The 24,880-nt window shown below is 43.0% G+C and overlaps 1 protein-coding gene and 1 long non-coding RNA gene across 2 annotated transcripts in view; one reads left to right on the top strand and one right to left on the bottom strand.

Moving 5' to 3' along the window:
• Positions 1-8,384: 8,384 nt before the first annotated feature.
• On the bottom strand, positions 8,385-10,010 carry LOC145425139 (uncharacterized). The gene is made up of 2 exons (XR_013905807.1): positions 9,878-10,010; positions 8,385-9,595 (listed from the first exon to the last, which is right to left on the bottom strand). It is a non-coding gene; the product is annotated as an uncharacterized LOC145425139 (long non-coding RNA).
• Positions 10,011-20,345: 10,335 nt separating this feature from the next.
• LOC145419314 (uncharacterized) overlaps positions 20,346-24,880 on the top strand; it is a 42,790-nt gene continuing 38,255 nt past the window's right edge. The window contains exons 1-2 of the mRNA XM_080299655.1: positions 20,346-21,031; positions 21,128-21,223. Of these exons, the coding sequence (XP_080155781.1) occupies positions 20,702-21,031; positions 21,128-21,223 (426 nt within the window). The 5' untranslated portion in view covers positions 20,346-20,701. The remainder of the gene's footprint in view (positions 21,032-21,127; positions 21,224-24,880) is intronic.

Genomic DNA, 24,880 nt, shown 5'->3' on the forward strand with positions numbered 1-24,880 from the left:
ACAGTGTAACACATTCCCAGCAGATCAAGGATACAGAGTGATGCACATTTATCTAATGAACTAATATGTGAATATGTTCTGTTAACTCAAAAGTATAATGAGAACTAAACTACATACAGCTCACACACTCTATATTAAAGGGTATAATATGATCTACAGCAGTATTCTAATTCAACTACTTTGATTACATATATAAGGTAACATATAATAACAGAATAATCTAACACTCTTCATGTGTGTTTCTCTGGTGAAACAATAGTTTTGTGTTAATGTTAGGGCTGCACGATTTTGTATAAAATGAGAATCACGATTTTTTGGCTTAGAATTGAGATCATGATTCTCTCATAACAATAAATAAACATAAAACAACAAATGTCTCACGTTTTGTTGTTGCAGCAAAATGTTGTCCTGCTTGAAATTCCGTCTCCACCGTTGCTCGACGCTGCGTGTACAGAGCAGGTAGTGCAACAATGCGGGACGGCACTGTGTAGCGTTTGTCTAGGGTGTTGATCGTTTTCCTAAATCCCTCGTTTTGCACAGTGTTGATGGAGCCATATCTTTGGTCAGGTGATAAGTGATAGCCTCCGTAATGTCTTTGTGCCTGCGGGAGTTCGACGTGTATAGGGAAGCGCTGTATAAGGTTCCCGTTATTGATGTTTGGGTGGTTGACCGGGACGGATTTTCTCCTGTCACTTTCTCGTCATCCCTGACGTGCTCTCCGTTGTTTTTTCCCTGCTAATTTTAGCATCACACGGCTAGGGCTGAACGATATATCGCATTTGCGATAATATCGCGACATGATCAAGTGCAATTTTCTAACCGCAAAGGCTGCGATTATACTCTGGACATGTCCAAATTCATGGGCTGCATCCTCCTGAGGCCGCATTTGTAGACCGATTACGTCACAGCGACGCGCCGAAGGCTGTCCAAATTACTACCATATCCCAGAATTCATAGCGCGGCCCAGCCAAACTCCAGTTTCCAGCAATGGCGGCCGCTACTGAGTTTTAAAATTACTCATACTAATCTTTCTGGGTCACAAAATAAACTTTTAACATATTTTCAGGCGAGAAAGTAGTTGTGTAAACATCAAATATCTGCTCGGTTTATCAAGATATCCCATATTTGCAAAAGTGCTTCGACGTTTTCAGAGGCGTCTGCTACCCACCAGCTCGACAGCTAGCGGGAGCTCGAGGGTTACTGATGCGGCCGAGAACGGCACAACTCCCGGCACATCATTTTCAGATCACCGCGGAGTTTCGCTGCTCGGGTTAAACGTAATATATAAGTCACTTAGACAACCTAAAAATGTTATTGTTGGGCTTTTTTCAGTGTTTTGTTTGTTCGTGAGTAAATCGGTTTGGCTGAGATTAAAGTTATTAGATTAGATAAAATAAAACTTTATTAATCCCCGGGTGGGTTCCTCCTTGGTTTTCACACAGCTGACTAAACGTCAAACAGAAGACTTATTAAACAGAAGTATGAGACAGTCGAGAATTTACACCAGTGTCTGGTTATATTTTAGATAGCAAGAAGCAGACGGCCGAGTTTATTAAACTCCACCGAGACAGCGGTGACGCTAATCAGAACTAGCCTTCTGATTCAGAAGGCTAGACCGTCCAATTTCACGCCTTTAAACTTTAAAGGCGTGTTTGTGTGTGTGTTTATACAATTGCTATTATGTTTGCACTTTGTGTAATGTTACTGACTGCAGAGATCAGTAAGATGTGTGTATTTTTTATTTATTAGTTTTATTTATTTAATATTATTTTTTAATTTAATGACTGTCTAGTAGTTCACAGATGTCGAAAAACTGAGTGTGGTAAAGCCACTGATTTTTTTTTTTTTATGTATATTTCTGCAATCTGCACATTGTACTGACTTTCATTTTAATGTTTACACCAGGGTTCCTTGTCAGCACTTTATGCTCAGATGTTTGTAAGCTAAAAATAAACTATTGTGTATGTTCAAATATACTGTTGTGATTGAAGAAGTTAAATAAAAATGTCAGTCATCAATTCATGCATCACCTCATGTCATCATAACAGAGGTCTGTCTTCCAGGAAAGAACAGTTTAAAATTAATGTAATATAGTATTGGCCATACTATATGATGTATTGCTTGTCTTTGTTTAATAATACAGAAGACAAAGACCTTAAAAAATAATCGCATATCGCATCGCAATCGCAATATTGGGGGAAAAAATTGCAATTAGATTATTTTCCATAATCGTTCAGCCCTACACACGGCACAGCTTCTGTATCACGTGGTATAAGGCTCCGCCCTTGTCATTTGTTGAGCAGGAAGAGTGAGCGCTTGTTTTCATGCAGAGTACGTCCCGGATCAAAATGCGGTACATTTGATCCCTGTTGTCTTTGCTTGATGATTGGTTTGAGTCTTGACAATCCACATTGCTGGCGTTGCATCTTTCAATGCCAGCAATGGCAGGTATCAGTGCTCAAACCTTTTGTGTTTGTTTCCAACAAGTTGCCCACCTCGGGAAACAAAAATGTGTTCTTTTACTTGTCAGATGAACATATGAGACACTTTGACTCTTCAGTGCAGTGCGGAGCCTAACAAAGATCTGTTTTGTGTCCCAGCTGATCAGCAGGAGGAGGAGAGTCTGACGGAGCAGCAGAGGAACATTTTCAGCTACTTGGACTCAGCTCAGCCACTACAGAGGAAACAATGAGCTCAACACAGAAGGTGACAGACAGAGCAGGACCATATGACCAAAGATATTTATCACCATATACATTTGAACATTTGCCATAACAATGTAGCTGACGATAGAATTGACACCAGACAAAATACTTTACAGCTGCACAACTTTTTAAAAACCCATCAATGTATTTTCACTGAAACAAGCAGCTGTTGTTTATGTGCATTAAAGTTATATAAAAATGTAACAGTGCAAATGCAAATTCCTCGCTGACAGTTTAACCAAAAGGCGTTTCCAGTGGAAACTGGCCGACACATCCTGAGCATAACCATGTATAATATCCACTAAACTTCAGAAGAGGTTATACAGTCGTGGCCAAAAGGTTTGAGAATTGCATAAATATTGGAACCTGGAGAAGTTGCTGCTTAAGTTTTTATAATAGCATTTTGCCTGCACTCCAGAATGTTATGAGGAGTGATCAGATGAACTGCATCGTCCTTCTTTGCCATGAAAACGAACTTAATCCCCAAAAAGCCTTACCACTGCATTTCATTGCTGTCATCAAAGGACCTGCTGAGACCATTTCAGTGATCGTCTTCTTAACTCAGGTGAGAATGTTGGCGAGCACGAGGCTGGAGATCATCACGGCTGTATCCCGATTCAGGTTCTGCAGCTTTAAAGTCCTCAAGGGCCGCGTACTCAAAGACCGCTAAGGCCGAAGTGCGAGGCTCGTAGGCTCGTGAAATGGGACGTCTAGCCTCCGTCGCGCTGCCCAGGTTGCCTAGCAACCATGATACTAACAGCTGGAAACGTTTCATACAGCTTTGTTTGACAGAAATGAAGGAGAACATATTTAGTTCATTTGTTTCTACATGAGCTCTGTGTGATTTGATGAGTATCTGAGGCTGAGACCACAGGACTGTGAAACATGATTGTTGGGCTTCATTTCTGTGCTGAACAGTCGTTTAAGATTAGCTGTAAATAACAATTAGCTGATGTTGTTCATGAGACTAAAGTCACCTCACTGTGGTAATGTAAATATAATATGGCCAATATTATAGTTATTATATTAATCACTTCACTCACAGACAAGTATCTGTGACAGTGTGTATACAGATGTATCATATATAAGAGACAAATATTGTTCATTTAATATGTTGGTACTAAATGTGGCTCAGTGCTTACATATATGTGTAAAAAGCAAATGTAGGAGCTGTGATAACTGTGTCTGATAGAATGAAGAGTAGACTGATATATGAAATATTCCTTTATTGGGTGAGAAAAAATTTTGCAGATGATGTGGTTCTGTTGGCGTCATCGGGTGAGGGCCTCCAGCTCGCACTGGAACGGTTCGCAGCCGAGTGTGAAGCAGCGGGAATGAGGATCAGCACCTCCAAATCTGAGGCCATGGTTCTCAGCCGGAAAAGGGTGGAGTGCCCTCTCCGGGTCGGGGATGAGTTCCTGCCCCAAGTGGAGGAGTTCAAGTATCTCGGGGTCTTGTTCGCGAGTGATGGGAGAAGGGAGCCGGAGATCGACAGACGGATTGGGGCTGCAGCTGCAGCAATGCGGACGCTGCACTGGTCAGTCTTGGTGAAGAGGGAGCTGAGTGTAAAAGCGAAGCTCTCAATTTACCGGTCGATCTACGTCCCTACCCTCACCTATGGCCACGAGCTGTGGGTAGTGACCGAAAGAACGAGATCGCGGATACAAGCGGCGGAAATGAGCTTCCTCCGAAGGGTGGCTGGCCTCTCCCTTAGAGATAGGGTGAGAAGTTCGGCCATCCGGGAGGGGCTCAGAGTAGAGCAGCTGCTGCTCCACATCGAAAGGAGCCAGCTGAGGTGGTTCGGGCATCTGACAAGGATGCCCCCTGGGCGCCTCCTGGGCGAGGTGTTCCAGGCATGTCCCACCGGGAGGAGGCCCCGGGGCAGACCCAGGACACGCTGGAGAGATTATATCTCTCGGCTGGCCTGGGAACGCCTTGGTGTTCCCCCGGACAAGCTGGAGGAGGTGGCTGGGGAGAGGGAGGTCTGGGCCTCTTTGCTTAGGCTGCTGCCCCCGCGACCCGGCCCCGGATAAAGCGGATGAAGATGGATGGATGGATGGGTGAGAAAATCAGACCATGTCATAACTGCTGTAAGTCACACAGAATAGATATCAGAGCCTTAAACAGGCTGACTTCTGCTAAATGGGTCAAACTGGGCAGAAAGTCTACAAACACATAACATCCTTATAGAATATGATGTAACACTATAGATCAACTTAGCTCAGAATATATAAAGCATATAAACAGTTACAGCAATATGATGCAACAAACACAGCAGCTACTGATCCAAAATACTCAAAGCTTCATAGAACTGAAACCAACATTTATTTTTAGCTCCATCCTGCTGCTGATACAGACTTTAGGTTTCTGAACATTAAACTTGTTGCTGCCTTTCATAGTGTGTAACTTGAAGGCCCTGAGTACTCTGAGTACTTTCTCCCACACTGAAAACACTGGGATGATCACATTATTTGAACATTACCTAATAAGACTGATTCAGCACAGACAGTTATGTTAAACTTTCCTAGCAGTCCTTCACAAACAGGGAACAGTCTGTCTATTCTCTCCATCTGTCAGCTGCTGCTGGCTCTTCCTCCTCCTCTTCCTCACACACTGCTGAGTTTGTCCTGGTGGATCATCAGGGCTGCAAAGCCTCACAGATGATGTGCAGCAGTGGCTCCCTCAGTCTGTTCTCACTCTGGACACTTGCAGTCGTCACACATGGAAATCAAATGTGTGATAAGCTGCAGGATTCAAACACAAGTGTAACTTATAAACACATGTTCATACTTTTATTCCACAATCAGAGAGAAAGAAACAGAGAGAGAGTGCAGGACAGACACAGGTGACAGTCTCAGGTGTACACACTGCTACACAACAGCACCAGAGAAGCAGGATTTAGTGTTTGTGTTATTACGAGTGTAAACAAGAAGAGTTCCAGATGGTGCAGTGGACACATGTGTGACTGCTGTGATTAAAGCATCTTTCTTTCAGCTTAACGAGTGAACTGTCAGCTCGTTCAAATACACGTTAAAGTGCGTTTGGCTCGACACCACCGAACAGAGGCAGCAATATAACACAGCTAACATTAACAGTGCAGTGAATCCTGCTTGTGCCGTGATGTTCAGGACTGCAAACCGAGCAGCATCACTGACTTTCAGCTTGTTGTGTTTGTGGATATATGACTGACTTTAATTATCCACAAAATCATCACATTCTCTGTCAGATTAAGGTCGACTATTGAACGGCGTATATTTTAAAGGCTTTAAAACCAAGTTAACGCTGAAAGTACAAACATCACTAATGTCACATAACTCTGCCGACAAGGCATAGCTATGGCTATGAAATGCTCTTTGTGTATCACTTCTTCATTATGAAAGATGTCATTAATGCACTAGTAATGTCTCATCTGGAGTATTGTTCAATCATTTGGTCAGCAGCTAATAAGACAGATCTTAACAGACTTCAGTTAGTCCAGAATAAGGCGTCCAGATTAGTGTGAAGATGTTCATACTATACTAATATTGATCAAATGCATAATAACCTTTCTTGGCTTCCTGTACAGGCTAAAATATTCTATGGCTTACTTGTAGTTCTAAAGAAAGCAATTCTGTTAAACACACCACATTTATTCTGCTCAGCTGCAGTATCCAGATGAAATACATCATCATATTACACAGTTTTCAACAAGCTGCAATTTAGTTAATGCTCGAGTTAAAAGTAACGTTTTGTAAAACTGTTACATTTAGAGCAACTTTTAAGTGGAATAAGTTGCCTTAAAAAATTAGAGAATTATTCAAAACTTCAATGAACACTTAAAAGCCGATTTACAGAGCTTTTAGTTGTTGTAAATATTGTAAGACACGATTTGTTTTTGAAATTTGTGTAATGTGCCTCAATGTTATTGATATTATTATTATTATTATTGATTGCTTATATTTGAACAATTGTGAAACCTCACTGTGGATGTAAGAGTGAAATTATGTGGATATCTTGAATCCACTTTATTGTGTAATATTTTATGTGAGTATTTGACGGAAGACGAGCAACATCTGTTGTGGAAGCTAACGGGGTTCCTTTAGAATAAACAAACATAGGATTTATTATCACTGAATAATTCTGTATAAATCTATACAAATTATAGAAATATGTAATAGGAAACAACAAAATAATCTAAATTATAAAAGTGTGTGTGTGTGTGTGTGTGTGTGTGTGTGTGTGTGTGTGTGTGTGTGTGTGTGTGTGTGTGTGTGGGCATGATTTTAGTGTTTGAACAGTCATGAATTATCTTTAACAGCAGGTTGGATGTAATGTCTTAGAACTACCAGCAGGTGGGGATAAGAGACCTTTAAGGTGTTTGGTGCCACGCTCCACCTTCAGGTTTAAAACTAGTGTTAATGGAGTTTGAAGGTTGAGTTTGTTCCACGACTGCATTTCACTCACTGCCTCTGTTTGTATCTGTGTCACTGCAGGACCAACATGGAGCCAGAAGTCAGCGCTCTCAGGAGGCCGACAAACCTCACAGAAGAAAGGGAGAGAAAAAACACACCTGTGACGAGTGTGGGAAGGGTTTTACTGTGAGGGCTTTACTAAAACAGCATCAGGTCATCCACACTGGAGAGAGACCGTTCAGCTGTGAACAGTGTGGAAAGTCTTTTTCCTGGATGCGTTCCCTAAAAAAACACCAACTCATCCACAGTGGAGTTAAAGCGTACAGCTGTGATCAGTGTGGCAGAGCTTTTACTCAAAGTAGCCACTTACAGAGTCATCTTGTTACCCACTCTGGAATTAAGCCATACAGCTGTGACGAGTGTGGGAAGGGTTTTACTGTGAGGGATAAACTAAAACAGCATCAGGTCATCCACACTGGAGAGAGACCGTTCAGCTGTGACATGTGTGGAAAGTCTTTTTCCTTGAAGGGTTCCCTAAAAAAACACCAACTCATCCACAGTGGAGTTAAAGCGTACAGCTGTGATCAGTGTGGCAGAGCTTTTACTCGCAGTAGCCACTTACAGAGTCATCTAGTTACCCACTCTGGAATTAAGCCATACAGCTGTGATCAGTGTGGCAGAACTTTTACTCGCAGTAGCAACTTACAGAGGCATCTACTTACCCACTCTGGAATTAAGCCATACAGCTGTGACGAGTGTGGGAAGGGTTTTACTGTGAGGGATAAACTAAAACAGCATCAGGTCATCCACACTGGAGAGAGACCGTTCAGCTGTGACTTGTGTGGAAAGTCTTTTTCCTTGAAGGATTCCCTAAAAAAACACCAACTCATCCACAGTGGAGTTAAAGCGTACAGCTGTGATCAGTGTGGCAGAGCTTTTACTCACAGTAGCAGCTTACAGAGGCATCTAGTTACCCACTCTGGAATTAAGCCATACAGCTGTGACATCTGTGGAAAAACTTTCAGCCAGAGATGGAGCCAAAATACACACGTACGTGCACACATGGAAGGAAACTACAGCTGTGACCAGTGTGACAAGAGCTTCAGGAATCTCAGTTCATACTCTGCACACAAACGATCCCACGTTACTAATAAACTGTTTCACTGTTACCAATGTGCCCAAACATTCACCTCATTGTCTGCTCTGTGCAAACATCAGCGCGATCACTCAGGGCTGAAATCACTCCCATCACTGGATCACAGTGAATCTGAAGACACAGAAAGATCCTCTGGTTTCTGTGTCAGACTCAAAAAGCTTGAGATCAGGCTCCACAGAGTTCAGATAGAATCATTTAAACTTGTGTTGAACTGAACTGGTTGCTGGGCTGAACTTCTACATAATACAGATCTACATGGGATCTTCTTTTCTGTTGTTTTACTGAGTCAGTTTTGTCCTTTTTTCTCTGTCCTGGTTTTGCTCGTCTGTAAATGATTGAAACTCAGTCAAATAGTTCATTGTTCTCCAGCAAAACGTTTTGGAAACTCATGTTTAACCTTTAAAACTCTGACATGTTTTAGCACACAAGGCTTCATCGGGGAGTTCACTCATGATTGGACCATGAGAACAAAGGTTTTTAGTTCTTTCAAAGAGAGTCTTGGAGATGTTTGATGTTTCTGTTTTTTCTACATAAAGGAATAAACTATTTTTCTTGCTTCATGTAGTGTGGAAGTTTTTAATGTTTCTTCATCTGTTATGTTCTTGAATGTGTTCACGTGAAGATGGTATAAATAAACTGTTGTCAGAGATTTACAGTTATCAAACAGTTAGGTGAATAAACAACACTGAGACACTTGGAGACGGTTAACGTGCTGCACGGGTGAGGGCTCAGAGAGGACTCACACCGAGCTGCAGTAGTCGTTTATTATTTATAGCAGGGTGAAACAAGTGTAGGAAGTACATAAGCTAAAATATTTTAAGTTGGTTATGAGTAGTTGGGCTAATTCAGAAGATATCAGATTCGGCTCTAGGAGGTGAGTGAAGTACAATAAACATACAACCACAGATATTGTGATTACAGTTATTATTTATAGTGAAAATAAAGTGCAATTACCAAATACCAATATTTACAAATTCTGCAGACAGGGAAAAGATAAAACAATTCAAGCTTGTAAAATATCCGCTGCACAGCGGTGCAGCAACCTCGTCCAACCTCTGGCAAACAATGTCCATAAAGTTTATTTCATGATTGATAGAAGTCCAACGCGTATGACAGTCTAGACAGGTTGAAATTTGAAGTATGATGATCAGCACTAAGATTCCAAGACGGAAATCTCGGAAGTGAGATTTAGGGGACTGAAAACCAAGAGAGGAGAGTGTAGGCCGCAGCAGCCTCCTACCAGACCGCAGAAAGTTGTAGCTGGGGTTCTGGCTCGTTGGGCCTAGCTCGCCATCCAAAGTAGTGGTGTCGCTGTGGTCTCTCCAGGGCACCACTAGCCTGCACTATAATCACAGGACCACTATTAGCAAAATTCATCTAAATTTCCCAAGCTAGCTTTAGTTCCAGTGTACACAATAAAGTTCATGAGAAAATACCAATATACAACAAATACAACCATTGTAATAAATTAAAATAAATGACAATCTCTAATAACAAGACTACAGCCACGTAGAGTGAGAGTAGTAGTAATGTAGTAGGCCTCAGCCTTAGCTATCCCATCATCTAATAGCACTGGCATACTGATACAGGTTACAAATACAAACAGACATTCAGACTCAACTCACCATTCACTACGTGCGATGTCACATACGAGCCCCCCACACATCTACCCACGGCGGTATCAAAGTACTGTTGAACGCAATCCACAATTAATTCAAAGCCAAGCCAAGATAGTAAACAGCGAAAAGCGCTCGCCCCACGTACCTGTTGCTTCCATCCGCTAACGCCTCTCCCCCGCGTCGTTTCGAAGGCATATGATAGGTTTGTAGCATAAACCTATTCGCTGGAACGTTGAAGACAATATAATTACACCGCAAAGCAAGACACAAAGTAGGCGAATTTCTTCATGTTACTCGTGCACGGGAGAGAACCGGACAAACGCCGTTCCTTCGCTTGGCCCCAGTTGCTCTCGTCCATTCTCCCGTACCGCTGCCCTTTTATTGAGGTTACATGAATATGCATAGGTTCATTAACATATGACGTCTACATACACACAAAGAGTACCTTGCTTGTGTGTGTGTGTGTGTGTGTGTGTGTGTGTGTGTGTGTGTGTGTGTGTGTGTGTGTGGTCAAGATGTGACCCTGTGAAGACTCCCCAAAGCTGGTGCCAGGACGTCTAGGTCCATCTAACAAAAGGCTCTTATATTTAAACAGATATACATGCGCTTGCTATACCATAAATCAAGGATAAACTCTCCTAGGGAGTATGTGATTTATACCAAGGACACTCTGAGGAATGTATGCACTCCCTTCTACAGCTACACAGAGTTAATACAGACCTCTTTAGGATGAGACATTCTTTCAATCCACCAATGATTATATACTTCTAAGCATATATGAGTAAATATTTCTAAGCATAAATGACAATCAACAATACAAACCTATCAGCATATAATAGTGCCTCGCGAATAGGATTGGTCATGACGCGTCACGATGCCTTCACGGACACGCTCCGGTTGGAATTTAAGATTCCAATTTAGTTATAGACGCAGTTCTTTTTATTTTTATGTGGGTTACATCCTCCCCGCCTTAACCATGCACGTCCCGTCGCATGTTAAACGCTAGACAACGTGAACAGACGAAGGACGGCTAGCATTATGGCCCAATGCATCGGAAAGACTATGCAACATCGTTTGGACCACGGAAATCAGAGGATTACCACGAGTGAAATAGTGAAGTCGATCAGGTGGTGCTCTTTGTCGTTGTGAACGTCTTAGCCCGTCACTTATGTCAGTGTCCTGCTCAATAACACTAGACTCTTCAGGAGAATCTTCAACAGCAACGACAGGAATGTTGACAAGTATGTCTCCATTTCCAGGTAAGTTTTCAGGTAAGCCATTTCTGTTTTTAGCGTGACTTTCAACAAGTTCAAGTAGGATGTCTTCCACATCAGAGTCAGATTGCTCACCACCAGACTCCACTGCTGGAGGAAGAACACTGGACACAGAGGCTGGTTCTCCTTGCACTTCCACTTCAACTGAAGGATCCAAAATCAGTGGTCCTAGGCTCCCACCGTCAGATGAATCTGGAAATTGATTCTGTTTTTCCACAGTGAAGTGCAACGTTGGAGGATTAACATACAATGAAACCAAGCTTCCTGTGTCCTCATCCTCAACCAGAGGTTCTGTGAGGGAATTTAAATCCGGGTTCTGCTGCCGAGTTCTTGGTCTATGAGGAAGTGATTGCTCTGGTAATTCCAAGTTAATCTCACTGCCCGTGAGGAAGCCGCATGGAAGGAGGAGGTCGCGGTGAAGGGTCCGCATAGGTCCATTGCTGTTCTCAGGTTTTACCTTGTAGACCGGGAGGTCCCCAGCCCGATGGACAACCACATAAACTTCTTCCTCCCATTTATCTGAAAGTTTATGCTTCCCTCGAAGGCGGACATTCCTCACAAGCACACGATCACCTGGTTCCAATGCTGATGGTATCACACGGTTGTCAAAGCGTTTCTTATTTCGGTCGGCAGCCTTTGTAGCGTTACTGGAGGCAATACTGAAACTTTCCTCCAATCTCGATTTGAGTGACTTAATGTACTGTGAGTGACTCTTTTGCTTGGATTCCCGCAGTGGCAGATTGAACGCCAGGTCCACAGGTAGACGAGGTGTTCTACCGAACATGAGTTTGTAAGGAGTAAACCCTGTAACCTCGTTCCTGGTACAATTATAGGCGTGAACCAGCGGTTTCACATGCTCTTTCCACCTTGTTTTTTGTTTTGTCTCCAAGGTCCCCAACATTGCCAGCAACGTCCTGTTGAATCGCTCCACTGGATTTCCCCTCGGATGGTAAGGGGTTGTACGGCTCTTCTGAATGCCTGCAAACTCACACAATTCTTTTATTAGTCTTGACTCAAAATCTTGCCCTTGGTCGGTATGGATTCGCTCAGGAATGCCATAATAAATGATATAATTCTCCCATAGACACTTCACCACAGTTCTTGCCTTTTGATTGGGTGTTGGAATGGCAACAGCGAATTTAGTGAAATGGTCCGTCAGGACTAAGATATCACGAGTGCCACTAGTGTCAGGCTCAAGAGCAAGAAAATCCATACACAAAAGCTCAAGGGGTCGAGATGTTTTTATGCTGACAAGTGGAGCAGCTTTTTCCGGCAGGGCTTTTCGGCGCACACAGCGGCCACAAGTCTTAATCTTCTGCTCAACATCCTTTGCCATTTTGGGCCAGTAGAATCTCGTATGGACAAGGTCAAGTGTACGTTCAATCCCCATATGGCCCATATCCTCATGGAGGCTTTTCAGGACTGATGGTCGCAACTCCTCTGGAAGGACAAGCTGGTATGAAAGGTCTCCATTGTCCCGTCTCCTCCTGTACAGCACTCCATCCACCAGCTCCAACCTGGACCATTCTCTGAGCAGGAACGGAAGTTCAGGGAGCTCAGCTCTTGCTGTTGGTGGAACCCTCTCCCCCGTCTCAAGCTGGTGAATAAGCTCTCGAATGCAGGGATCTGAGTGTTGTTTCTCTTTGATGTTAAGAGTAGAAACGACAGGCAGCTGATGACAGTCCTCGGAACAGTAACTGTCAGGGATGGTATCCATTTGAACTGACAAAGACTCGACAAGTGTGAAGCCAACCTCACCGCAGTCACCCGGCCGTGTGGCTCTGACCAAATGACTTTGGCAGATTGCTCTCACAGTCTCTTCTGGGAGGACATCAGAATCAGCTGTGTGTTGAGAAATGAACTGACGAATGAGTTCATGGTCATTAGAAACTTCATCATTGGAGCAGGAGTAAGGTCGCCGCGAAAGCGCATCAGTGTCACAATTCTGTTTGCCAGCTCTGTACAGAAGTTTAAAAGAGTACGTTGACAATGCAGCCAACCAACGGTGTCCAGTAGCGTCCAGTTTAGCTGTTGTCAAAACGTAGGTCAGTGGATTACTGTCCGTCACCACTGTAAAATCTGCCCCGTACAGGTAATCTTGGAATTTCTCGGTCACACTCCACTTAAGGGCGAGGAATTCCAACTTGTGGGCTGCATAACGGCTCTCACTCTGCGACAATCCGCGGCTAGCATAAGCTATAACCCAGAGTTTCTCCTCTTGCTCTTGATACAACACAGCTCCAAGTCCGGTCACACTCGCATCGGTGTGCAGAATGTATGGGCGAGACGGGTCTGCAAACCCAAGGACCGGGGCAGTTGTAAGCTTCTCAATCAGGGTCTCAAATGCAACTTGACAGTTGGTATTCCACCTCTCACCGAAGGGTTGATTTGGCCCGTGTGTGGATGTCTTGCGAGCTTTCAGGGTCTTTGATCTTTGAACTGGAGAATATCCACGAGTCAGGTCATTGAGGGGTTTGGCAATGACGGAATAGTCTTTTATAAACCGGCGGTAATAACCAGCGAAACCCAGAAAAGACCTCAATTGTTTCAAAGTCTGTGGAACCGGCCATGTCTTGATGGTCTCTATCTTCTCAGGGTCTGTTTGAACTCCTTCCTCAGAGACAATATGACCCAAGTACTTTACAGACTTTTGGAAGAATCGACATTTCTCCGGTGCCAGTTTCAGCCCATATTCCTTCAACCGGTTCAGGACTCTCAGCAGCCTTCGTTCGTCTTCCTCAAGAGTGTCCGAATAGATGATTAAGTCATCCAGGAAAACGAGCACTTACTTTAGGTGCAGGTCCCCCATGCATCGCTCCATCATTCGCTGAAAGGTGCTTGGGGCGTTGGTAACACCTTGAGGCATTTGGTTAAACTCCCAGAACCCAAGAGGAGTCACAAAAGCAGTCTTTGCCTTGTCTTCCTCCTCCATCTGGATCTGGTAGCAACCGGACTTCAGGTCGAGTACTGAAAACCACTTAGAACCAGTGAGTGCTGAAAAGGATTCCTCCAAATTAGGTAAGGGGTATGCATCCTTGATAGTTTGAAGGTTTAGTTTCCGGTAGTCTATGCACAGCCGGACCTCACCGTTCTTCTTCCTGACCACCACGATAGGCGAAGCAAAAGGAGACGATGATTCCCTTATAATGCCGGCTTCCAGAAGCTCACGCAGGTGACGGCGGACAGCTTCGAAATCTTGTGGATGGATTGGCCGGGCACGTTGCTTGAGCGGTGTATTGTCATGGAGTGGAATATGATGTTTGACAGCTGATGTACATCCAAAATCCAAGTCATGATGCGAAAAGACCTCCGAGATGTCATTCAGCTTGCCTATGACTCGCGTCCTCCATTCAGGTGACAGTGGGGAATCACCAAAATCAAAATTCAGGCTGGTGATAGTGTTCCTGACTGGAAGATGGGTCACGCGGTGTTCAGACAAGATACAGTGGTAGGTTTCCAAATCCGCAATGACACTGTGAGGTGGAATGAAGGTATCTTGCTCCAACTCATTCGTAATAACCACAGGAACCTTGTATGGAGAAAGAACTGGGAAGTTGATGAGACAACTGCTGACGCACAAACCCCCAGGTAAGGTGGAAGCAGGATGCTGTAGGAGAACACTCTGGCTAAACAATGGGGTGGAAACTTTGGCAGAGCCCTGGATGACAATAGTGCGGCCGGCCGGAACACGCACTGGAGCTTTGCTTAGTAGCCTCACATTCCCAATGCTGCCATTCTCCTTCTGCTTGTGTGACAGCTGTAGTGTTTTCAACACCGCTCTGTACCCATGAGTGCTAGGCTGATAGCTCGGATGCTGGTTAAGATGCTGTTCATACAGGGGTTCCAGGGTGTTCATCCCAATTAGCACAGTAGCGGGGACGTCAGGGTGTACGTCCGGAACAACTAGAGCCAATGTTGTTACTTCATATTCTTCAACAAAATCTCTGGGGAACTTGACAGAAATCTCAATGTATCCAAGATATGGAATGGTTTGACCCGCAGCACCTTCCACCTGGAGAAGATCATGGAGTGGTTGAATTTGTTGTTCATGAAGATGATTGTTGTAAAAGGATACAGATATTGTAGTAACCTGTGATCCTGTATCAAGCAGGCATTTCTGTGGATGGCCTGCTAGGGTCACCTCTGTTGTGCATCTTGACCCAACTAACCCATGAGGTAGCATTGTGGTTGCCTTCAGACAAGTGTGTAGGTCTACACAGTGAACAATTTCCTCCTTGTTCCTTTCCTCCTTTGCGGGACAATGTGGGTCCTGCACAGTTCCTGTACGTCCCATTACAGGAACGGTATCTAGTTTAAATGTCCAGTTGATGAATTCCACTTCTGCCATTTTGGTTTCCTTTCACTGAACTGTTTGCGTTTTGTATTGACCAATGCGGGATTGGGTCTGTTCTCACACTGTGGTCTAATGTGTCCATCTTCCCCACACCTGAAACAGAAACCAGGCTTGGGGTTAGGTGATATATTCCCCTGTGTATCCGTTCTTTGCTTCTGGTGCTGCTTAGGAGCAGGAGTACAGAGCTGGTGAGACTGGGAGGCAGTTAAGGCGGCAAGTTGCTTTTGTATCTCCGCCATCTGCTGGGTGAGAGTGGACAACGCAGCACAGACCCCCTTTTCTTCTTCTACTGCGAACTGAGCTTGAGCTGCAACTCTGTGTCTTGGTGTTCCCAGATGTTGCTTCATCCTCAGAGTTTTGCTAGCTTCTCTGTCTTCTTCAGTTCTTAATAGGAGTAACAGTTCTGCAAAAGAAGGTGGGTTGGATTTTCTCTGCTTCAGCTGGAGCTCAGAGATAAGGTTACTATCCCAACATCCCCTACAGATTTGGCTGAGCAGGTGCCTGTTCACTTCACCCTGCTTGACCCCTCCCTGCTTAACAGCTAAACTCAGGGCCACCTGAAGTCGCTGTAGGTAGCCGGATGGCTTCTCACCCGAGTTCTGCAGCGTGTCCATGAACTTTGCATAAAGTTCTTCCCCGTCCTGTACAATTCCATAAGCAGAATCAAGATGTTGAATATAAGTCTCTGCTGGTAGGTCGGGGTTAAGGTGCTTGATTATGTCCGCTGCAGGTGGTAAAAGACTATCAAGGATGTGTCTGGATCTTCGCAGTTCTGAAATGGCTGGATCCTTTAAGATGAGATCCACTCCAGAGCGACATGTACAGTGGGGCAAAAAAGTATTTAGTCAGCCACCGATTGTGCAAGTTCCCCCACTTAAAATGATGACAGAGGTCAGTAATTTGCACCAGAGGTACACTTCAACTGTGAGAGACAGAATGTGAAAAAAAAATCCATGAATCCACATGGTAGGATTTGTAAAGAATTTATTTGTAAATCAGGGTGGAAAATAAGTATTTGGTCAATAACAAAAATACAACTCAATACTTTGTAACATAAGCTTTGTTGGCAATAACAGAGGTCAAACGTTTACTATAGGTCTTTACCAGGTTTGCACACACAGTAGCTGGTATTTTGGCCCATTCCTCCATGCAGATCTTCTCAAGAGCAGTGATGTTTTGGGGCTGTCGCCGAGCAACACGGACTTTCAACTCCCGCCACAGATTTTCTATGGGGTTGAGGTCTGGAGACTGGCTAGGCCACTCCAGGACTTTCAAATGCTTCTTACGGAGCCACTCCTTTGTTGCCCGGGCGGTGTGTTTTGGGTCATTGTCATGTTGGAAGACCCAGCCTCGTTTCATCTTCAAAGTTCTCACTGATGGAAGGAGGTTTTGGCTCAAAATCTCACGATACATGGCCCCATTCATTCTGTCCTTAACACGGATCAGTCGTTCTGTCCCCTTGGCAGAAAAACAGCCCCATAGCATGATGTTTCCACCCCCATGCTTCACAGTAGGTATGGTGTTCTTGGGATGCAACTCAGTATTCTTCTTCCTCCGAACACGACGAGTTGAGTTTATACCAAAAAGTTCTACTTTGGTTTCATCTGACCACATGACATTCTCCCAATCCTCTGCTGTATCATCCATGTGCTCTCTGGCAAACTTCAGACGGGCCTGGACATGCACTGGCTTCAGCAGCGGAACACGTCTGGCACTGCGGGATTTGATTCCCTGCCGTTGTAGTGTGTTACTGATGGTGACCTTTGTTACTTTGGTCCCAGCTCTCTGCAGGTCATTCACCAGGTCCCCCCGTGTGGTTCTGGGATCTTTGCTCACCGTTCTCATGATCATTTTGACCCCACGGGATGAGATCTTGCGTGGAGCCCCAGATCGTGGGAGATTATCAGTGGTCTTGTATGTCTTCCATTTTCTGATGATTGCTCCCACAGTTGATTTCTTCACACCAAGCTGCTTGCCTATTGTAGATTCACTCTTCCCAGTCTGGTGCAGGTCTACAATACTTTTCCTGGTGTCCTTCAAGAGCTCTTTGGTCTTGGCCATGGCGGAGTTTGGAGTCTGACTGTTTGAGGCTGTGGACAGGTGTCTTTTATACAGATGATGAGTTCAAACAGGTGCCATTCATACAGGTAACGAGTGGGGGACAGAAAAGCTTCTTACAGAAGACGTTACAGGTCTGTGAGAGCCAGAGATTTTCCATGTTTGAGGTGACCAAATACTTATTTTCCACCCTGATTTACGGATAAATTCTTTACAAATCCTACCATGTGGATTCATGGATTATTTTTTCACATTCTGTCTCTCACAGTTGAAGTGTACCTCTGGTGCAAATTACTGACCTCTGTCAACATTTTAAGTGGGGGAACTTGCACAATCGGTGGCTGACTAAATACTTTTTTGCCCCACTGTGTATATATATATATATATATATATATATATATATATATATATATATATATATATATATATATATATATATTTTTTTTTTTTTTTTTTTTTTTTTTTTTACATACATAGTTTTTTGTTGCCTTATCGTTCCAAGTGCTGTCACCAATCTTTGCATTTTGTTATTATCTCATGACACTTGTTTAATCAGCTACCATCTCTCCTGTGGACTTTTTAATGTCTACAGTCTCAGACCAACACAGCCCTGCCCTTCCCATATTAGATTCTTGATGAATGTGTGTTGTTGTTATTCAGCCTGGTTCAATGTGCCCCTTTTTAACTTTGAGCACCCGCCCCTTTAAACCTCTCTGCACAGCCCTGCACTGAACTCACTATCTTCTCCCTCTAACAGCCTCCACATGTTCTCACTGTAATTTCCCCTCATGCATGAATTTATGCTGCACTAATGTGAATGTTTGCAGGGAAATCAAACGCATTTCACACGCAGTACTTGAGCTGACTTACCTTTGTTTGAATGACGACTTGTACGCGCTGACTCCACAGATAAGGTACGAAAATATATCAGGCTACGTCTTCAGGGTTTCTACTCCACGGCCGTATTTCATACGGGTCCACATTTCCACTGCACGCTATTTTCTGCAAGTACCGCCGCTTCGCCTCTGGACGCAATCGGTCTCTATACAGTCCGTTCTCTTTTGAGCTGCTTTTAAGCATCTTGTAATCGTCGTTCCAACACAGTGTGTTTGTTTTGATTCGTAGACCTCAAAAATGGTGTCGCGCTCCCACAATGCATTGCGGCGTGACGTCAACTCCAAAGCCCTATAGAACATGTTCTTTTTCATTGTCAAAATTATCAGGAATAAAGAATAAAACTGATTCAAAACCTGTGGAACCTGCCAAAAAACACTTTTTACTGCAAAGGATTTCTAGATGTGAAGGTTTTGTGGCTTTTTTCAGTTTCTAAAACAAACTCATTTGTACAGAAGGATATGAGGATGTATATGTCCGGTGGTGGGTTTTTTTCTTCTTGATTTAATGTATTCATTTAACTCTTCACTTAATCTTTCTTTATGTTTTTTTTTTTTGATTTGGCATGAGCGATTTCCGGTCCTCACTCCAAGCCAGTTGGTGGCGGTAATGCACCACATGTTCTATCACAGCTGCGTCCGAGAGGACAGGAAACGTCTGTATGCGTCTGCAAACCAGGTAACTACACTCAGCTGAGCCTCTCTGCTAGTCGTTATTAGTTGGAGGGTTTTGCGTCACTTTCTCTCGGCTTGATAAAGGGCTGTATAGAAATCTCTGGTACGTAACACGTAACGTCATTTTTAGGGAGCGTCGCAGAGAAGTGAGGCTGTTTCTTTGTTTTTGTCGAGTTTTGATTGAAGACATGTTTCCAGTCCGTTTTTTACTCGTTTGTTTTTTCATTAATAACTTTACATTATCACAGAGAACAAGAAGGCGCTTTGTTTGTCACATTCACCTTATGTCTGTGAAGGTTCTCAGTCATCCAGGTCATCGTAGTCAAAGGAGCTTGCAAAGAAAAGCGTCTGGACTTCTTTAAGTTACTTGAAGACGTTTCACCTCTCATCCGAGAAGCTTCTTCAGTTCTAAGGTCAAATGGTGGAGAGTCCCAGATATAAACCTAGTGGGAGTGACCCCCCACAGAGGGACAAAAGGACCCCCTGATGATCCTCTAATCACCTGAGCCAAGGTGTGAAACTGGGTGTGGGTCCCAATCAGCCAGAGTTTCGGGTGTGTTCATTGTGAAACCTGGCCCCACCTTATCATGCGAATTCCTGAGGTCAGATGGCCCAGGATGTGAGTGGGCGTTAAGGCGTCTGGGAAGGGATCTCAAAACTGGATTATAGATGGCAGAGAGTTGGTGTCGTAAACCCCGCCTCTGTTCAAAGATGGTCGCTCACAGTGGACATAGATGCTTCTTTCACTCCTCTTTCAAACCATCTGTCCTCTCTGTCCAAAATGTGAACATTGGCATCCTCGAAAGAGTGTCCTTTATCCTTAAGATGCAGATGGACTGCTGAGTCTTGTCCTGTGGAGGTGGCTCTTCTATGTTGTGCCATGCGCTTGTGAAGTGGCAGCCACTTGGCAGCCACAGTGATAAATGGCTGAGATGGCTGCAGCTGTACGTGTGAGGTACCTACATGTTTCAAGATGAATTTGCAGAGATGTCATGTTTGGTGCTTACAGACATCACACTGCATTTTGTGATTTCGTAGCTATTGTTGTGATATTTCGGAGCTTCCCATGATCACCGTGAGAGTCATTCATTTTAACATAACCTTTCTATTCCTTTCAGGGATCCTCATTTTTTTGGTGAGGAAGATCAGCAGCTGTGTCGACAGGCAACAGGTAACGGCATGTTTTTCTGTTAGTACTGTAGACCTTGGTCTGGTGCTCTTTTTTAGTTTAACACAGTATTTTCATTTGCCGAAGTGTAAAAAGCTTGTTCCAGGAGAAACAAACTTTAGTGAGTTCTGCAAAATGATTCCCACCATTGCACACTCTGTCAGCCTCCAGTGTGCCCTTTTTTTGTCCTTTAACTGAAGAAAGTCGGTAGTCAGAACATATGAGATAAGTGAGATCCTCATTTTGCCTGCTTATTTCAAGATACAACATTTTCACAAACTGCTGTAGGATAACCTTGCTATTTGTCTTTTCCAACACTTCTACATTCATCCATATTTCCTTGTCTGCTTCTTTCCAGGTGAAAAGTACCTGAAATGGGTGAAAGATTTTGTTTCCAAAAACAAAAGCATGTGCGTTCACCTGAAGAAGCCAAGTGGTGCTGACCTGTGGATAGAAGAGCTTGAGAACACCAAATACAACGGGGATGATGATGAAGTTAACGCCTGGGGAAAATTCTACCTTCCCGAGATTGTAAAAATGCAGGTTATTGGTGTGGTAAAGGGCACCTCATGTCCATGTGACGAGCTTGTGCTGATGACGCGTGAGGACAAAAAGCTGTACGGCTATGACGGAGAGGAGCTGCATCTGGTGGCTTCCAGTTTCCTGGAACTATGTGACAAAACGATAGAGTATCCAGCATCCAAGCGCTACTACAATGGAGAGGCCTTCAAAGATATGGTGAGAAGTTAGACTGCTAAGAATAAGACTGGGGATGCCTAGTGTTAGAGATCAATCACCTGAGCTTTTCTTTGTATTGTTGTGTGTTCTGTTTAGACTGAGGAGGACTGGAAAAAAGTTAAGATGAGTGATGTGGGGAGGAAACTGCAGGAAGAACATAAAAAGCTGGTAAATGAAACCCAGTCAGCGTTCGTAAGCCTCATATCATAGGTGGGTATTGGAGCTGAGTATCATCACTGATTTCTAGAACCTGTTCAATTCCAATTCACAAGGTCCCAATTAGATTCCATTTAATTCTTACTCAGAGAGTCAGAAACATTATAATTCTGATCATTTATCAGTACTGACACTTGTGAAACTTCATCAGAGGTGTGAGCATCACAGCAGATGCTTTTGTGTCAAAGTAACTGAGGATAAAACACAAAACCATGAAGCAGATTTTCCTGGCCTAGCTTTTTACAGTAGATAACCTTAAAAATATTATTCTGCAGTAGAACAAAAGCAGACGAGAACCACGACTCAACAAATGTACATTGGCTGATGCTGCTGAAGTGATTCAGAGGTTTTAATAAGAGGTTTTAATAGAGACACAGCAGAGCATTTTGCAGTTTCACTTAATTTGAAAAAAATAAATAAAATTTGGTATTGAACAGCAGAAATGAGGCTGTCTTGTCGGAAGTCATTAAAAAAAATGGCTGTAAACAACGGTAGACTGCTTCATAACAAGCAAGCGAATAATGCCAAAAACAGAGATTTGAGATGGGAAACGGTGTTCTTAAAGTACACTGAGAGAGGCAGAGAGCTGTGCTGTGTTGTTTTTCTGTGTGTGTTTTAATGGTGGTGGAAGCAAACCAGCAAAAGTAAGAGGGAATTCATGACAATGTTTATGTCAAGCGAAATGTGTCTTCTTTTGCTGCTGGTTTGGTTAGAGAGAGACAAAACGTGCAGCTTCAGGATCTGAGCAGCTTTCAGCACCAACGGCATCACAGCTCAGACTTGGATTCAGGATTAAGCCCTTTATGTTTGACTGTAGTGATTGTAGCTCTGTCCTTGTTATTAATCGCTTTAGTCAAACACAGCTATTGTTTGCTGGGATGTGTATATACTTGACAGTTTGTATCTCAGAGTTATCAAAGACACTGTGGATAATCATCAAGAGATTGTTGTTCTCTTAATAATGACCTATTTGATTGTTTTTTCTTCTTCTTACAGATTCTGGTATTTGGCCAAAAGAGAGCTTCACAATTCTTGGCTTCACCTGTGGTAGAAAAATGACTAAAGTTATGCAACACTCTCTAAAATTAAAGCTATGCAACGCTTTAACATGAATGGCAAAGGAGTGCATCTCTTTCACTGTCTCTTCCTGTCCTCTTCTCAGTCTTTGTTGTGGCACCTCTGCTATGTGTTATAGAAAGCACTTGGAATCATGTTCAATACAAAAACACCAAACTCGTGGGATTGCCCTAGCAAGCAGTTGGTAAAAACTAATTAAAACTGATATATATCAGCTTCACTTTCTAGCTGCAAAAGCACGTTTCTGCAAAAGCATGCAGTTTCCTGTCAGCACTTTTTGGCACAGAGTGTACTCAGAGTTAGGCCTTTCTTATATAAAGCAATATAATCAGCATATAAACATTTAAGATGATAAATTTAAACATCAACAGTAACTGCTATAAATATTATAACTACACATGTAGTGCTTTTGCTTAAGTAAATTATAGTTGGGATCATAATAAGAAAACGTGTTTTTATTTTCTGTGTACCCTGGGTACAGACCAGTATAAACATGGGATTCTTCCCAATAAATGCTGTCTGATAATGCTTCATATTGCATTAAACACTAGATATGTAAGCAAACAAACAAAAACCCATAGAAGCCAGTTTTAATTATTAAATGTGACAATTACATGGAGATGGAAAGTAAACATGCTTATACACGTCTCTGTGATTACAGAAAATCCACACAGATGCTGTCAGAGCAGAGAATCTTTGATTTATCAGAATGATGAATGCAAATGATTTCATGAAATCTCACTCTTGTTCTGGGTTGTAAAATTCACCTGTCCAGTTAAACCGAATCCTTTGCAACACGGTTCTAAGAACCCATCAACCTCATCCTCAGCTCTCTGCCTGTTATCCTTTTCAGCTGAGTATTCATCCACATGTGTTTCAACTTCTCTCTCATTTTCAAGCAAATTGCTCAGGCTCTCAGCTTCAGCACAGTTACCATATGGCCACTCTCTGAGGTCTTCTGTGTTCAAGCCAAACAAATTCTTACATGATCTGCAAGGCTTCATTCTGGCACCATCACGGAGACAAAAAGCCTCACACCTGATATTTCCAGGTACTTCAATTGTTCCATCAAAGTAATCTTTCTGGACTGTGTTTGGATAATAGGTCATCACCGCACCAGATACATATTTATGCCATTTGCTAAGACAGGAGGCAGCAATCATAATTTTCCCAGCGTTAGGACCTTTGGTGGACATGGAGACTCCGCAGTACCTTTCTGATTTGTTGGTTTGGGATTTTTGAGAAATGCAGATGGTGGACGAGACGAAAGCTGTTTTTTTATTATTCTCTTCTAAGTCCAAGTCTGTGAGGAGATCTTGCAGACTCTGCTTTATTTGCTCTTCATTCTCTGAGTTATTTTGCAGGACGATCTGAAAACAGTTACAGATCTGGTCAAAGTGTTGCACCTGATTATATAGTTGTTTTTCATAGAAAGTTGATCAACATGTTTGTTTCGCTGCTTGACTTGTTTAACTATGCAGGACCATTGGATGCTTTTGATTTAGACATTTTAAGATAGGGGTGAAACAAGTCACAAAAATCTATTTAATTTTAAATCAATAAGCAAAAATCCATCTTTGTTCTCACTAATTTATAATTAAATTTGCTAATTGACCTTTTTTTTTTCTATTTTGCTATGCCGGGCTGTCAAAACACGCTGAATTTAGAGTCTTTGAGCTTAACAGATCCAGCAGCTACACAGTGACAGCATCATATACGCCTTGAAGACTGTAAGCATCTCCAATAATGAGTCTGTTAGACATTATTTAGAACTAACAAATTCTGAAGCAAGTCTCCAGCTCTCCTGCAGTCTCTGTGTTTGGTGGAGAAGTATAGCTAGAAGCATATGTTGAAGTATAAGGTACAGTATGGATTTTCTTTGGATTTCTCAGTAAAAAAGCACTTTGCATTATACTTTCCTAAAAACTGGAAGTTTGTCAGATTGACTGAAAATGTGAGAAGAGTTATCTTACCATGTCGAGCACACAGGAGAAGGGACTTCGCCTGGGAAGCTGAGTCGAATACAACTTAAAAGGCCTGGGATATCTTCTCATTAAAGAACCCAAAACAAAAGGATTAGGGAAGATTTCTTCTGGAGAAAAGGGGATGTTGTTGATTTTGCCCAGAAACAACATGCTGTGAAGGATCTGTTGAGTGAAAACATATTTGCTTATTGTTAGTAGTGATAAACAGGACTGTCTTAAAAGTGTCAAAGGTAACACACCTCATCCACCAAGTGTTGACTTCCCGGAGTCATGTAAGAGCCCCGAACCATCCTCTTGGTAATCTTGTAGGCATTAGTTTTGAACCTCCTTTGAGAAATTGTTGTCTTCTAAAATGATAATGATCGAGCAGTTAGGGATTTAAAGACACAGGAGATCTGATAACTTTGGCTACAGCAGAGTCTGCAGACATACCTATTTTGCTCTTGGTCGGCCTATTTTAAACATGAGAGAAAACATAGTTAGTGAAATGTTGATAACATACAATGACTATCATTGGTGGCTGAAAAGATGCCAGGTAACAAGTGAAAAGCTGCTACTTACCATCGCCACA

The sequence above is a fragment of the Astatotilapia calliptera genome, chromosome 3, assembly GCF_964374335.1.
Source record: "Astatotilapia calliptera chromosome 3, fAstCal68.1, whole genome shotgun sequence".
Classification (NCBI taxonomy): domain Eukaryota; kingdom Metazoa; phylum Chordata; class Actinopteri; order Cichliformes; family Cichlidae; genus Astatotilapia; species Astatotilapia calliptera.